This window comes from Rhineura floridana, chromosome 20 (assembly GCF_030035675.1).
Source record: "Rhineura floridana isolate rRhiFlo1 chromosome 20, rRhiFlo1.hap2, whole genome shotgun sequence".
Lineage (NCBI taxonomy): Eukaryota > Metazoa > Chordata > Lepidosauria > Squamata > Rhineuridae > Rhineura > Rhineura floridana.
In genome coordinates this window covers 18,417,767-18,434,719 of record NC_084499.1, presented here as the reverse complement: position 1 = coordinate 18,434,719, position 16,953 = coordinate 18,417,767, and the positions used below count along the sequence as shown (strand labels likewise).

Sequence of the window (16,953 nt, the reverse complement as noted above, 5' to 3'; positions counted from 1 at the left end):
CCTGAAGTCTCAGGTTCGCAGTTTGGGTGTACTCCTGGACTCAGCTTTGAATTTGGAGGCCCAGATTGCTGCTGTATCCAGGAGTGCATTTGCCCAATTAAAACTGGTGCGCCAGCTGCACCCATTCCTGGAGCTACTTGATCTGACTAGGGTGATGCATGCCTTGGTTACATCCCGCTTAGACTACTGTAACACGCTCTACGTGGGGCTGCCTTTGAAGACTGTTTGGAAACTTAAATTGGTACAAAGAGCTGCAGCCAGAGTGCTAACCGGGGCTGGTTACAGGGACCATACAACTCCCCTGTTACAACAGCTCCACTGGCTGCCAATTTGTTTCCGGTCACAATTCAAAGTGCTGGTTTTGACCTACAAAGCCCTATACGGCTCAGGTCCAGACTATTTGACAGATCGTATCTCCCTTCATGAACATGTCCGGGATTTGAGATCTTCAGGTGAGGCCCTTCTTGTGTTCCCCACACCTTCGCAAGCACATATGACGTGGACACGAGATAGGGCCTTTTCGGTGGCCGCCCCTAGGCTGTGGAATTCCGGAGTGAGGTGCGATCAGCTCCCTCCTTGCCATATTTCCGGCGACAAGTAAAGACTGTTTTATTTCAACGGGCATTTGGGATAGAGAACAACCAGGATTAAGTGTCATAGGTTTGGTGATTACATTATATGATTTTATTATTTTAAATTGTGCGCTGTTTTTAACCTATATTTTATGGTTTTAATTTTTCTCATAGTTTAATTCTTTTTTAATAATATACTCTGTATGTTTTAATGGTGTTGTTTTTAGTTGTAAGCCGCTCTGAGTCCTATTGGAAAAAGGGCGGGGTAGAAATAAAGTTTATTATTATTATTATTATTAAGATGTTTGTAAGGCTGTTTTTTTAAAAAAGAGGCTTTTAAATATGTTTTGTTTTAACATGTTTTTAAAGATATTTTGTTGTAATATATTTTAAAGTCTGTTTTTATGATGTTTTAGAGTGTTTTTAGTGCTTTTTTTGCCACCCTGGGCTCCTACTGGGAGGAAGGACGGGATATAAATCTAATAAATAAATAAACAATTAAATAAATTGTCATGCCCCCCTCACAGGTTTTATCTGAAGAGGAATGGGAGACCGCAGACCCAGGAGAAGAGGACAAGCAGTGAGACAGCTCAGGACCCTTCACCAGACCAGGGACAAGCCCTTGAGGTAGGGTTGCGAGGTTCTTGGCCTGAGTCTGATCCTGTATCTTTAGGAGAAGAGAAAGTCAGCCAAGTGCAGGTATTCTTTTAACCCTGTAATGGGAAAAACCACAAGATGGAGTTCTCCCTTCCCCTTGCACAACTTTTAAAGATACAGAAGACGTCTTGGTTGCCGGGCCCATCCTCCAAGACAGCCTTTCCCAACCAGTGTGCCTCCAGATGTTGTTGGACCACAACTCCCATCAGCCTCAGCCAGCATTGCCAATGGTCAGGAAAGATGGGAGTTGTGGTCCAACAACATCTGGAGGCACACTGGTTGGGAAAGGCTGCTCCAAGAGGTCTTCTGTATCTTTAAAAGTTGTGGGGGGGGGGGAGGGAGAACTCCATCTTGTGGTTTTTCCCATTACAGTTTTGCAAGAACACCTGCACTTGGCTGACCTTCTCCTCTACTAAAGATACAGGATCAGGATCAGGCCATGGACCTGGCAACCCTACCCTGAGGGAGCCTGCCTGTCAGAGTCAGGAAGCGACCAGGAGGCTGCCCCTTCCCCAGCAGAGAGAAGACACCAACAGGTGTTGCAGCAACGAAAGCAATCAGCGCAATTAAGGAGCAGGAGAGCTCGCAAGTACACAGGCTGATTGTAAGCAGCTGGGCCTCATAAGCCTGATTGTTACCCTGACCAAACGCAGAGTATAAAAGACTGGAAGGAAAGGGAGACTCCTTGCTAGAGTCAACGTCAAGCCTTGCTGCAGACATTACTCCAGCTCTCCTGTCGACCTGTACCCTTGGGCCCTGCCTGATTGGAAACTCTTGGTTTATGAACGTTGGACTACCTTAAGGACTCGACTTTCTGCATTCCCCTTCTGCACTTCCCAAACGGTAACACGCTGTCTGGCCGATTTATGGTCTGGCCTGTGGCTGGTATCTGTTAATTAGCGGCTTGCCTCTGTGCACCCCTGCGTTTGACGTAAATGGGCATCTGGTTGGCCACTGTCAGAACAAGATGCTGGACTGGATGGGATCTTCTTCCATTCCAAAATTGTCTCAGTGGTCCCCTTCCACACACCTCTTCATTTGCTCCCAAATGAGTGAACATTTGGCACTCATTCTTCCCAGGGAAGAATTTGGCATCGCTTGTTGCCATGTTGCCATCCTTGAACACAGCCGGCTAGGCCGTTGCTGAGTGGCTGATATCATCGGGCTTTCTTAAGGTGTCCCTGAGTGCATTACAACCCCCTGCTTACTTGCAGTGCATGAGAGAAGCTCCACAGCTCAGTGGTTTGAGCATCTGTTTTGCATGTAGAAAGTCCCAGGGTCAATCCTTAACATCTCCAGGTAGGGCTCCCGTCTAAAACCTTGCAGAGTCACAACTGATCAATGTAGGCAATACTGAACTAGGTGGGCCATTGGCCTGACTCGGGATAAGGCAACTTCCCATGTTCCTTTTCAGAATCACAAGAAGCGGAGTCTTGTTTTATTTTTAGAGGAAGGACAACAGCTGTCTAAGAGACCACATGCTTTGCATGCCAACGGTGCTAAGCTCAGTCCCCTGCATCTCCAGGTAGGACTAGGAATCTCCCCTGCCTGAAACCCTGGAGAGCCACTGCCAGTCAGTGCAGACAATACTGAGCTAGATAGACCAAAATAGAAGGTAGCTTCTCATGTATTAGAGAAAGGGCTGTGGCTCAGCAGGTACCCATCTGCTTCACATGCAGATGCTCCCAGGTTCAATTCCTGATGGCATGTCCAGGTAGGACTGGGACAGACTCCTTATCTGGAGAGCCACTGCCAGTCAGTGTCAACAATACTGAGCTAGATGAACCAATGGTCTGACTCAGTAGAAAGGCAGCTTCTTATGTAGGGCCCACATTGTGGAAGTAAACGGTAAATATACCAACGCTTTTAAAAATATGAAAAAAGTGACCGAGGTGTACCTGTTAAAGAGGCACAAAACGGGAACAGTTCTTGGGAAGGGCTGAGAATAAGGACCATTTACCCCCAATAACAATGTGATAAGGGGGGAGGGAGTTGAATTGTGGCCTACCCACTCGCTGACCTAGTCATGTGTGGCCTTTGGGGGCTCTTTCTCCCGCGCCTGTTGGCACTGATGGAATGGCGCCGTGCGCCGTCACCTACAACTGTTTCAACCACAAACGATCGTCTTTTATGACAAATAATATAGGCAGCCTTCCTGTTTCCATAGCAACTTTCTCCTCTGCAGCCCCCCCCCCCGCTCGACCCTCTTCGCTGCTGCCAACATGCTGGCACAAAACTGATCAGGCGAGGCAAGGCAGATTCCAGGCGCTTATTTTCACCTCCGCAGTTTCCCCCCCAGCTCTTGGAAATGTTCAGGCTTCGGTTTGAATAGAGCCATCGGGGGCGGGCATATTGCTCATGCCACGGCTTTGCATGGTGGGGGGGGGAGTTGCACGGCACAGGGGGTCCGCTGATTGGAAGGGCCCTGCCTCCAGTTGAGCCTTGTATGATTATTTTTTAAGAGCACACATTGCTGCTCCGGGGTTTTCGCCTCAGAGCTCAGCACAGAAGTCTCACCTGCAGAGAGCCCCAGCAAAAAAAATTTCCACCTGCAGCATAGTGGTTAGAGTGTCGGACTAGAAGCTGAGGAGACCTGGGTTCAAATCCCTCATTCAGCCACAGAGGTCACTGGGTGACCTTGGACCAGTCATAGGAAGACAGAAAGTTGCCTTACACAGAGTCAGACTCAGGATTGCCTATTAGCTCAGGATTGCCTACACTGGCTCGCAGTGGCTCTCCAGGATTTCAGAGAAGAGACATTCCCAGCCCTACCTGGAGATGCGGGGGATTGAACCTGGGGTCTTTGGCATGCCAAGCAGATGCACTATTATCCTTTGTGTAAAAATAAAGTACTCCAGTTCCCATGATTCTGAATGTGAACCCAGGAAGCTGCCTTATATTGAGCCAGACCAATGGTCCATCTAGTTCAATATTGTCTACACTGACTGGCAGCAGTTCTGAGGTTTCAGACAGAGGTCTTTCCAGGCCCTCCCTGGAGGTGCCATCAGGGATTGAATCAGGAGGGTTCTGTAGGCAAAGCAGATGAGCTACAGCCCTTCCCCACAGTCACTATGTCTCAGCATAACCAACCTCGCAGGACTGTTGTGAGGAGGTAATGGGGAAGGGGGATGCCACCTTGAGCTTCTTGGAGAAAAGGTGGGATATCAATGGAAAAATAAAAGTAAATAACAGAAATCTCTTGCCCGGCGCCTTGTCAAAGGAGGACTGTAGGAATGAGCCAAATCGTTTCGGATCAAGAGTTCTTCAAATGTGGGCGGGGCCTTCTGGAACAATCCAGGTTATTGCCAAAGGAGATGTCATCTTTCCCTCCCGCTGTGCCTTAATTGGGCTTGGAGGCAGAACACCAAAACACATTCTCCCATCCTCCAAACAACAGGGTTCATGCAGCGCTTGAGCCCTTTGCAGGAATCCTCTCAGCAGCCCTTTACAGCAACCCTGCAGGGTTGGCAAAAGAAATGTTGGGTGCTCCATTTTCTTTCCCAGCTTTCTATTTGATAGATTTCTTTTTGAAAATAAATGAATGAATAGAAAAGACGGCCTACTTCAGAAACAGGTGTGTGGGTGTGTCAGGCTTTGCACATACTCAAAAGACTCTCTTGCTTTCTCTCAGAAGGGGGCAGTACTCTGTGTGTGCTCAAGAGAGCTTTTTCCTGCAGACTGTTAAGAAGAAAAAAACCCCAAGCCTTGTGCCCATCTGTGTTTTTTTTTTTAACAACAAATGCAGATTTGCCTTTCTCCAAAGTGGAATATTCTGTACATGTTCACCTGAGTGCATTTCAACAGCACTCAACTCCAGTCAGGCACTCTGCACATGTTCAGAAGAACTTTGGCCCTCAGGTGATTAAAAAAAACCCCACCCCGTGTGTGCTCTGTATATGCCCAGAAGCACTTTGCCCCGAGACCCCCTACAGAACAACACCCTTATTTTCTCCCTGTAGCGATGGCAAAAGACCCCTTGTCCGCAACCCTTTAGAGCGGCTGCCAGTCAGGGTAACAACAGTGCGTCAGATGGACTCCATATAAGGCAGCCTTACACATTTGAAACGCACAAGGGGGCGACCCCACTTGGCTCAGTGGGGGTTGCTAGCTTGCAAAGAAACAGCAGAGGGGGGGCGCGGCGAGGGAAGAAGAGGCAAGCTTTTCAATGACTGCTGGAGGCTGGTTGAGTCATTCCAGTTGCCCCCCCTCTGCCCCTCCGCACGCGCGCCCCCTCCCTTTTGCAAATCCTTGCAAGCTGCCTGCAACGTGCAATCCCCTCTCCCTGCCTCTCTCCAGTCTCCCCCCCCCAAAAAGCAAGTAAGGCGGCTTGATTTTCTTTCTCTCCCCGCCCCCCCTCGCTTCCCCCGTCCTCCTCCACGGATCCCCTCGCGGGAGAAGGACGAGGCAGATTCAGGAGCCAGGCGCTTCCCCGAAAGGGCTTCTCTCTCCAGCGGCGCGCAGATAACAATAGGAAATTGACGAGAAGGAAAGCGAAATTGACTTGGCACGAGGCGGCGGGGGCGGCAGCATTGGGGAAGGACTACAATCCTCGCCACTCCTCGGCTGCCTTTGGGGAGGTTTATCGTTCTCCCTTTTTTTTTTTTTTTGGCCTGGAGATTCTCAGCCAAAGGCGGCTGGGGAGTTTTATGGAGCCGCCGGCTGGGATTCGCCCCCGTTCCGCCTGGACCAGGAGACCAGGAAGCCGGGCTTATTATGGGCTGGACAAGCTGAGCAGCCCCGGGGGAGCGGCGGTCGTTGCTTCGCCGGCTTCTCCGGACTCGTTGCCGACCTGCTGCTGCCGCCGCCTTTCTTAACCGGGCTGAGCCAGGCTGGGCGCCCTGGCGAGGAGAAGCGAAGACCTTTCCCTAACTTGGAGAGATATATTTATCTATATATCGGGCCGCATGGCGAGCGACCAGTGAGCGACCCAGCGGCAGGGCGAGCCTCGGAGAACTGCGGCGTCCTACCTCTTTCGCCTTTTCTCCTGGAGAAGCCTTTGGGGAGGATGAGCCTTAGAGGATGATGTTGGATAGCCAGGTAAGGGGCGCACGCGCCGGGGACGTACGGCTTGGACGGGAGATAAAAGGGCCCTGGTGGTCATTAGCGAGGCAAGCAAAACGGGGGGGGGGGGAGGCAGGCCCTTGCCCCGCATCGCATACAATCTGCAATTGACCAGCAGGTGGAAGACCGACAAGGCGCTCAGTGGCATCTTAGCCTGTTGTACTCATACACTGCAGGTGTGGGGAGACCTGCGGCCCTTCAGGTGTTGCCAAACGACAGTTCCCCTGATGCTGCAGGGTCTAATGGTTGTTGTAACTCAGCAACACCTGGAGGGCCACAGGTTCTCCCCCCGCAGCTGTGACGCAGTCCGGTGGCCGCTGGCCGCATAAACGAAAATGTCTAAGTCCCTGCCCCAAGGTGCTTGCAGTCCAAAGCCTGTCAGTATATACAGAGGCGGAAGGAATCCTTTTAAGACAAAGGCTGTGTCCCTTCCTTTCTTGCTAAGGCGGCAGGAACGAGTCTGGTCTAGAGGAAGCTTTGGTTGATCCAGGAAAAAGGCTCTGGTTAGACAGGAGAGGAGGTTGCCAGGGGGCCATCTGTTTGGCTTTGTGTTTGACCTTGTTGAGAGCCAGGATGGTGTAGTGGTTAGAGTTTGAGTCTAGGACCTGAGTGACCAGGGTTCAAATCCCCGCTCAGCTAGGAAGCTCAACTGAGTGGCCTTGTGGGTCAGTCATGGTCTCTCAGTCTAATCTGCCTCGCAGGGTTGTTGTGATGAGGATAAGATCAAGAGGTGGAAGGACCATGTTTGTATGCCTCCTCTTGTAGGAAAGGTGGGATGTAATAATAATGATAATAATAATAATAATGTTAGCCATGGCAACTAAATGGAACCTCCATATTCAGGTGCCCTTTACCTTTTAGTACACTCTGTTGGGGCAGGCAATGGTGGAGGGCTATTTATTTATTTATTTAATTATTTATTAAAGTTCTCTTTCACCCTTCCTCTCAGAAGAAGCCTAGCGTGGCTTGCCTTCAAGCGCTTAGTGCCCAGCTCTGTGAAGCTTGGGTTGGCTGGTCTTGGAGACAAAATGCTGGATTTTTATTTGGTCTGATGCAGGAAGAGCTAGGGGCAGCAGGGGTGTGTGTGTGTGGGGGGGGAAAGGACTCCAGAGACGTGAGGCTTTTAAAAAGTGAGCAAATGCAATTGCAGGACATCTTGGAAACAACTGTGTGTTTTTATAAAAAAACACCGCAAGGGCATTTCCAAATTACTTTGGATGTAGGTATCTCTGAGCATGCACAGAGGGCTTCCCACTATAACACAGCCTGTGCCAACTTGACACCCTGTGGGTGCTTTGGACTATATCTCCCATCAGCCCCAGCCAGCACTCTGGGAGTTGTAGTCAAAACATCTGGAAGGTGCGAGGTTGGGGAAGAGGTCCCTTTCCTTTTTCAGGTTGACCAGACATGCAGTCAAACAGCCATGTTTACAGCAGGGATGAGGAACATCTGGGGCTCTCCAGATGTTGCTGGACACCCATCAGCCAAGGGTCAGGGATGGTGTCCAGCAACACTCAACAAAGACTTTCCTATTTCAGAAGGCACGTGAAGGCAGTGTTCCGTTTCCATGATGAGTTTGAATTATCCTCCGATCTGAACAGGGTGGTTCATGACAAATGCTCTTGGAGGCTGCTGATTCATAGGGTTGCCATAAGTCATAACTGACTCGAAGGCATATAACAACAAAAACAACATCCTCTGCTTTGCTTTAAAAAGCCACTGAGAAGAGTCTTCAAGCATGCTTCCTTGCCCTTCCCTGCTGATTGGAGCCAATCAGAATAAAAGGAGGCGAGTCAGCCACTGAGAAGACTCTTCTCAATAGCTAACAGCCTCCCCTTTCCTGCTTGCTGCTGTGGGAGAAGGCTCTCAACCCACCAGCAAAAAAGGGGCGTGGCGGGGCTGTGGCTAACATGAAAGGACCCTGCATGTCTGAATCTGCCACTGCACTACAGTTTGCGGTGTCCCAGAGGTTGTTGATGTTATGCATATGCAGAGATCCTCAGCAGTCTGAGCCAGTGTGTGTATTTACCTAAGTGGCAGGCTTTTACCCTATGTTATGATCACTGAGACTTAAGACTTGGTAAAATAAGAAAAGCAACTTTATTTATAGAAATACATAGTAGATAGGAAAGGCATACCTAGTTCTAACTAACTAACTAAGTTGGAGGCGCAACACCCAGACGTGGGGGTTGCCGTCATGGCTCAGGAGAGACAGCAAAGACAAAGGTGTCTCCTCTCTCCCAGGACAGTGGAAGAAGAAAAAAGAACAAAGAAAGGAGGGGCAGATCAGCTTCCCTGAGCATAGCAGTTTACAATGGAAGGAAGTTAGGTAGAGAACAGCACAGGTCAAGGTAGGCAAGCCTAGCCAGCTGGAGGACCCGAACTCTATCTTCCTTCTGGAATGCAAACGCAAGAACCCAAACAGGAGTTGCTCTCGCCCCGCTTCCAACACTTGCAGGGTCGCCTTCTGCCACCTTTGTGTCCTCAGAGATGTGGGTCCCACTGCCAGCCTTGGTGACGCTGCATTCGATCTCGGATTATGCCTTTCAGTGGCTTGGGATTAGACTGTTAGAGCCATGCTACAATGGAACCAATGGGCTAGAGAGGTAGTGGGCTCTCCGACACTGGAGGCCTTCAAGAGGCAGCTGGACAGCCATCTGTCAGGAATGCTTTGATTTGGATTCCTGCATTGCACAGGGGGTTGGACTTGATGGCCTTATAGGCCCCTTCCAACTCTACGTGACAGTGGGTGGTGGGTGCAGGAGGGAGCCCAAACTGTTGAAGGAGCCAGAGGCAATGACAGGCGGAGGCAGCTGATCCCGGTTTTGCCCATCCCCTTCACTGCTGAGTTCTGCAATGACAACGTTATGGTCGTTGCGATGGCCACCAAGTCGGATGGCTTTAACAAAGTGCCAGGCAAATAAATGGAGGGTAAGGCTGTCAGCGGCTACTAGCCACAATGGCTGTGTGCTGCCTCCATTGTCGGAAGCGGTGTGCCTCTGGATGACAGTTGCTGGGAACTGCAAGCGGAGAGAGTGCTCTTGTGCTCAGGTCCTGCTTGCAAACCTCTCATTGGGGCATCTGGCTGGCCGCTGGGATGCTGGACTAGATGGGCCGCTGTCCTGATCCAGCAGCCGGGCTCTTCTTACTAAGGAGGTGGAAGTTGGTAGCTAGACTGGATGTAAGGAAGGAAGCAGGCAGGTGGGGGCTGGCTAGCTAAGGGCAGGCTGAGGTTGCTCGGTGCAGTGCCTCACTTTCCCTGATGGGCCAGCCTCCTGGAGGGCCCTGGTTCTGGAAATTCTCCCCGTCTCACACGTGTGCATGACCTATTATTTCTCAGTGTGCACTCTGCACGTGCTCAGATACCCCTTTTAATTGTGCCCCACATTCCAGAGGATGGTGCCATATCAGTGAAAAGTACGTGCTTCTGCCTCAAGTTAAACCTTGCGTGACTCTAAAGAATGTCTTGTCGGATCAGACCATAAGCCCGTCGCATCCAGCCCAGACTCCCACAGCGGCCAGTCGGATGCCTCTGCAAAGTCCCCAAGCAGAGCAAGAAAGCAACGTTCTGCCTCTGATATCTGTCCCCAGCAGTGGGGCCGTCAGGAAAGGATTTGGGGGCCAGTGTCCAGAGTCCCACTCAGCAGAATGAGTAACATGTCCCGAAAAACAGCAAGGCTGGTATACCATATTTTGAAGCACAATATTTACCTGCTTGCCTAAATAGCACCCCTCCCATAAGACCATTCAGTCCAGAGCCTAAAATTTACATAACTGCACCTGAGTAGTTGGTGTGTTGGAGACAGACTGCAACTGGAACTCAGAGGTTCCATTTAGCCCTGGAGGCTAGTTCACTATATTTTGAAGCATGAAATTCACATCTCTAAATAGCACCCCCCCACCCCGATGAGACGATTAAATCCAGAGCCTAAAATGACTTGACTGCACCTCAGCAGTTGATATGTTGGAGATGGACTGCAACTGTACCCAGAGGTTCCATTTAGCTCTTGAGGCTAGCTCAGTGGAGAAAGGTGGCCGTGCTTGATTCAAAGTCATACTGTGGATCCTAAGTGAACTGGAAATGTTTTATATTTATTTTATTTTATTTTATTTTATTGTTAAGCCCTCCTTGATGAGGATCTGCTCTGTGGGCTGTTCATTTAAATGATCTTGGCAGGCTCACCAAGCAAGACATATTATTATTATTATTATTATTTATTAAACTTTTATACCGCCCGACTAGCAGAAGCTCTCTGGGTGGTGAACAACAAAAATACTAAGATACACAATATAATACAATAAAAACATATAACAATAAAACAGTCTAAAATCAATTACAACAAATGAAAAATCAATAGCTTAAGTTAAAATGCATTGGGAAAGAGTAAGGTTTTAACTTGGCGCCGAAAGGATAGCAGTGTTGGCGCCAAGCGTACCTCCTCGGGGAGACTGTTCCACAGTTCGGGGGCCACCACTGAGAAGGCCCTAGATCTTGTCACCACCCTCCGGGCCTCTCTATGAGTCGGAACCCGGAGGAGGGCCTTTGAAGCAGAACGCAGTGAGCAGGCGGGTTCATATCGGGAGAGGCGTTCCAACAGATATCGTGGTCCCATGCCGTATAAGGCTTTATAGGTTAATACCAACACTTTGAATCTGGCCCGGAAGCATATTGGCAGCCAGTGCAAGCGTGCCAGAACAGGTGTTATGTGATCGGACCGCTTGGTCCTTGTCAACAATCTGGCAGCTGCATTTTGCACTAGCTGCAGCTTCCGAACTGTCTTCAAAGGCAGCCCAACGTAGAGCGCATTGTCCAAACACGAGGTTACCAGAGCATGTACCACCGATGTAAGGTCCTCCTTACTCAGATAGGGACGTAGCTGGGCTACCAACCGAAGTTGGTAGAACGCATTCCGTGCCACCGAGGCTACTTGAGCCTCAAGTGAAAGGGAAGAGTCTAGAACGACTCCCAAGCTCCGAACCCGGTCCTTTAGGGGGAGTGTAACCCCATCCAGGATAGAGTATGTATCCACCATCCGATCAGAGAAACCGTCCACCAGCAGCATCTCAGTCTTGTCAGGATTGAGCCTCAGTTTGTTAGCTCTCATCCAGTCCATTGTCGCGGCCAGGCAACGGTTCAGCACATCGACAGCCTCACCTGAGGAGGATGAAAAGGAGAAGTAGAGCTGCGTGTCATCAGCGTACTGATGACAACGCACTCCAAAACTCCTGATGACCGCACCCAACGGCTTCATGTAGATGTTAAAAAGCATGGGAGACAGTACCGACCCCTGCAGAACCCCACATTCGAGAGCCCACGGAGTCGAGCAATGTTCCCCAAGCACTACCTTCTGGAGACGACCCGCCAAGTAGGAGCGGAACCACCGCCAAGCAGTACCTCCAACTCCCAGCTCCGCGAGCCTCTCCAGAAGGATACCATGGTCGATGGTATCAAAAGCCGATGAGAGATCAAGGAGAATCAACAGAGTTACACTCCCTCTGTCCCTCTCCCGACATAGGTCATCATACAGGGTGACCAAGGCCGTCTCAGTGCCAAAACCAGGCCTAAAACCCGATGGAAATGGATCTAGATAATCGATTTCATCCAATAGCGCCTGGAGCTGGCCGGCAACCACACGTTCCAAGATCTTGCCCAGGAACGGAACATTTGCTACTGGTCTGTAGCTGTTGAAACTTTCTGGGTCCAAGGAAGGTTTTTTCAGGAGTGGTCTCACCACCGCCTCTTTCAGACAGTCAGGGACCACTCCCTCTCGTAAAGAGGCATTTATCACTTCCTTGGCCCAGCCAATTGTTCCTTCCCTGCTAGTTTTTATTAGCCAAGAGGGGCACGGATCAAGTATCGAAGTGGTTGCACGCACCAGTCCAAGCACCTTGTCCACGTCCTCGAGCTGAACCAACTGAAACTCATCCAATAAAACATGGCAAGACTGTGCTCCGGACACCTCGCTAGGATCAGCTGCTATAAATTGAGAGTCTAAGTCCCGGCGGATGCATGAGATCTTATGCTGGGAGTGCTCAGCGAACTCATTACAGCGAGTCACCGATGGTTCTACCGTGTCCTGCGGGCGTACCTTTTGCATGCTGCCTCTTATGAAACATCTGGGGCACATGAACGCATGCTTGCACTGCACTGGCGGAGGGTCTTAGGCGATGCAGGTTACAAGACCATCATTTCATGAGGAGGGAGGCCTTAACCACTGCTTATCTACAGTTTTTACTTCAAAGGAACTCACCTGTCAGGAACTTGCCTTCCACCCGGATATGATGACTACAGGCGGGTCTGGACGTTTTAACTGTTGAATTGCTGCCTACTGGGCTGCTGGGAGCAATCCATGGCTGTGTTGCGGAAGCAGACACATTCCTTTGTCCTTTATGTCATTCTGAATTAAATGCTCTGCTGTTGCACATTCATCCTTTTGAAAGTGGGGCTGTGTGTATGGATATATGTGTGAGTGACGGATCAGGGCCTTGCGTCCCTCGTTTTCAGCTCTTGTGATGTGACTGCAGTCGTGAGATTTAAATGCACATGTTGTTTTGCAAGGACAGAGGATTGAAGAAGTGTGTCAGGTTTGTTTCATGGCCTGTGTGTAATAGGTTGGGGAGTTTAAGAAGGGCTGGTATCCAAGAGAGAAAAAGCTCGGAATGTGGAATTGGTCAGAGAAGTCAGCATTCAGAGAATCTCGGCTTTCGCGTAGGGAGAGGAAATCAAGTTTCTAGTCCTGATAGGAACCTAGGAAGCTGCCTTCTATTGAGTCAAACCACTGGTCCATCTAACTCAGTACTGTCTGCACTGACTGGCAGCAGCTCTCAAAGGTTTCAGACTGGGGTCTCTCCCAGTCCTACTTGGGGATTAAACCTAGAACCTCCTGTATAAAAAGCAGATGCTCTGTCACTGAGCTACAGCCCTTCTCCAGATCTATTGACTGGAGTCCCATCGTCCCATCTAATTTTGTTCTTTCAGGCCTGTACGCTGCTTTGGACAGGTATAGGCTGAAAAAGCGGCCTAAAATATTTTCCCCCAGTAAATATTAATGCATTTATATTCTACGTTTCCTCCAAGGAGCTCAAGGTGGCACACAAGGTGCTCTCGACGCTCTTTATCCTCACACAACAGTCCTATGAGGTAGACTAGGCTTCGAGAGAATGACTGCCTTAAGATCATTCAACGAGCTTCCTGGCCAAGAGGAAATTTCAACTTGTTTCTCACAGGTAAGGCAGCGGGTGGCTTAATTTTTAGCGTGCACGCGCACACACAACTTAGGCTGTATACACGCCGTACATTTAAAGTACATGGCTCACCCCAAAGAATCCTAGAAACTAGTTTACTTCCCACAGAGCTATAATTCCCAGCACCCTCAACAAACTACACATCCCTGGATTCTTTGGGGGAAGCTCATGTACTTTAAATATGTTGTGCACCCACAATGATGATGATGATGGACTGCCTTCAAGTCGATCCCGACTTATGGCGACCCAACGAACAGGGTTTTCATGGTAAGCAGTATTCAGAGGAGGTCTACCATTGCCTTCCTCTGAGGCTGAGAGGCAGTGACTGGCCCAAGGTTGCCCAGTGAGCTTCATGGCTGGGTGGAGATTCGAACCCTGGTCTCCCAGGTCGTAGTCCAACACTCTAATCACTAGGCCACATTGGCTCTCTTACAGCCAAAAATAAATAAATCCTTCAGCTTTGCCCTCTTTTTGTCAGCACGGCCCCCCACTGCTTAAAAATTTGGCCCCAATCATCAAGGAATCCGAGTTTCATAAAATGCAGTTGCAGGTTCCCCACCCTTGTTGTAAGGAATAGGGCAGGGCGGTAGGCAGCAACACTTGAATCCAGACCCGGAAGGTGCCTTATTACACAGATTGGCAATCTGAGTGGGCGGAACCAGGAGTGTGAGGCTGCGTACACGCCATACATTTAAAGCACATAGCTTTCCCCCACCAAAGAATCCTGGGAACTGCAGTTTGTTAAGGGTACTGAGAATGGTAGCTCTGTGGGGTAGTAAACTATACTTCCCAGGATTCTTTGGGGGGAAGCCATGTGCTTTAAATGTACGATGAGTACACACCCTAAAACTTGGCAGGGAAAAGATCCTGCAGTAATGATCAGCCAAATGCAGCAGGAAGGGCCCAGATTCCAATTCTTTATGTCAGGTCTGGATAACCCAGAGGATTTGGGCTATCTGCTGACTCAGCGGTGTGACTCAGTGGGTGTGACTCCAGATGCTCTTGGACGCCAACTCCCATCATCTCCTGCAGTCAGCATGGCAAATTCTCCAGGGATGATGGGAGCTGTAGTCCTGCAACATCTGGAGAGCCACAGGGCTCCCAATCCTGCAGGCTGATGCGACATTTCTGCCAGCCAGCAGGTGGAGCCTCCACCTTTGCATATAAGGTGTTTTTTCCCTTCTCACCACCAACAAAGCGTCTTGTGGCACCTCAGTGACTAACACATTGGATTGTGTGGCGTCAGGTGTTGCATCACGGCCATGTTGTTGTGTCCTGGCCTTCTCTGTCTAGTAGCAGCCAAAGCGCTTCAGAAAACCCCGACTAAGAGCCTGCAGTTAGAGCCGAGACAGAATGGCAAAATGTCCTGAATTGGCCCTCAGTTGCTGTGTGCAGGCTGCCTCTTATCAGGCGACGCTTCACATCCCCTCATTCCACACAAGGGTGCCCAGGTGTGCATTGCAAAAAAAGAGGAAATGCGTCATCACGTTTGATTTTTGCAAGAGGGGAGTTTGGATTCTGGATTGGCAACTCGGGCAGGTAGCATCCCTTAGAAGGGTAGATTTGGCCCTCTGGGGTGGGCCACCAGGTGCCTACCTGTTGCTCATTGGTAGAACATCTGTTTTGCATGCAGAAGGTCTCAGGTTCAACCTCCAGCATCTCTAGTTTGGACGGTGAGAGATTCTGCCTTGAATCCTTGACTGCTGCTAGTCAGTGTAGGCCAGTGATTCCCAACTCCCCCTCCCTTGGACCATTTGAAAATTGCTGAAGGACTTGGCGGACCACTGAATTATTTTACTGCCTGTGGTAACGACAACAATGCGCCATGCTAGATGCCGTATGATTTTTAATTTTTAGCTTTTGATCCAGAACCATGAGGACTTGAAACTTACGTCGTTTAGGGGAAATGCTGTTGTGCAGTGGTAGAGCATCTCATGCAAAATATCCCAGGTTCAATCCCTGGTATCTCCGGGTAGGGCTGGGAGGGACCCTGCCTGAAACTCTGGAGAGTTGCTGCCAGTCAGTGTAGACATTACTGAGCTAGATAGGCCAATGGTCTGACTCGGTATAAGGCGGCTTCCTGTGTTCCTTTGTAGTCAGGCCTTAAGTCCCGTTGATTTGAACGGGAACTCAGTGCAACTAATTTAGCCTGCAATCCGATGAGCCTCTAAAGCAAGGATCGCCAACATGGTGCCTTTCAGACGTTGTTGAACAACAACTCCCATCAGCCCTAGTGAGCGTGACCAATGGTCAAGGATGATGGGTGCTGTAGTCAATAATGTCCAGGGGACAACTTCCCTGCCCTAAAGCAATCCCACCTGCCAAGTCACATGCAATGAAGCGTCTTCACTGAACTGCCTTTTTTCTTTCGACTGAAATCTCCTCCATTCTCTGCTTTTCTCCTTCCTGCTTTGTGCGTAGTTTGGCCAGGAGTCAAAGACAATGTTTGTACATGTGGACTTGACGTCAGAGGTTGCAGCTTCCTGGATCTCAAAGCATCCAGGATAAATTTCTGTTTTCCCCCCAAAGAGGAGGCCAGAAAGAGTTCATCTAATTGTAAAAATGGCAGGCGCCCTCTCTCTGATGGATCATTTGATAAATGGCTCGACCTTCTCAGAGACGTAGCCGAGCGAAACGAGATGGACTAACCTCTTTTTTTTTTTTTAAGTAAGTTTCTAGGAGGAGCTGGTTATCTTTCTGGCTCCATCTCTGTCTCTCTTGGAACAAGGCCTCACCTGTTCCGCAGGACATCACAGGCTTATTTTCGTTCTCTCAAACAGAAGGTCTGGACATCTTCATCACTATTCTGTCAACATTGGAGACAGGAAATGAACATGAGGAAAGTTGCCGTCTGACACTCAGTGCTTCAGCTGAAGCCAAAACAAACGGTGCAGCCAGGCCCTATGTCTGAATTCTCTGAAGGATTCAGTGACCTGGTTCACACATAATGCTAAATCATGGTTTCTTAAACTATGGTTTATTAGCATTATGTGTCAAGGATTATCAATACCTCGGGCACAGTTATTAACCAAAATGGAGACAATAGTCAAGAAATCACAAGAAGGTTAGGACTGGGAGGGCAGCTATTACAGGACTCGAAAAGGTCCTCAAATGCAAAGATGTATCACTGAACACTAAAGTCAGGATCATCCAGACCATGGTATTCACACCTACCCACCCACACATTTTTGCCTGGTTGGAAGTAAATAAGGCAAGAACAGTAGATCGTGCAGAGAGACAGCCTTATCCTCCCTGGATTTATTTAAGGTAGGAGTGGCTAACCTGTGGCCCACCAGACAACAAAGAGTCTTGTTGTGTCTTGAAGACTCGCAGATTTATTGTAGTGGATTTGTTGCGTTGGGTGGTTTTAAAAGAGGACGAGGCAAATTCATGGAGGATCAGGCTATCAGTGGCTACT

The 16,953-nt window shown here is 49.5% G+C and overlaps 1 protein-coding gene across 1 annotated transcript in view; it reads left to right on the top strand.

Annotated features, from left to right (window-relative positions):
• The first annotated feature begins 5,582 nt into the window (after positions 1–5,582).
• The window catches only part of RALGDS (ral guanine nucleotide dissociation stimulator), a 104,325-nt gene continuing 92,954 nt past the window's right edge, over positions 5,583–16,953 (top strand). The window contains exon 1 of the mRNA XM_061604237.1: positions 5,583–6,266. Coding sequence (XP_061460221.1) covers positions 6,249–6,266 — 18 coding nt within the window. The 5' untranslated portion in view covers positions 5,583–6,248. The remainder of the gene's footprint in view (positions 6,267–16,953) is intronic.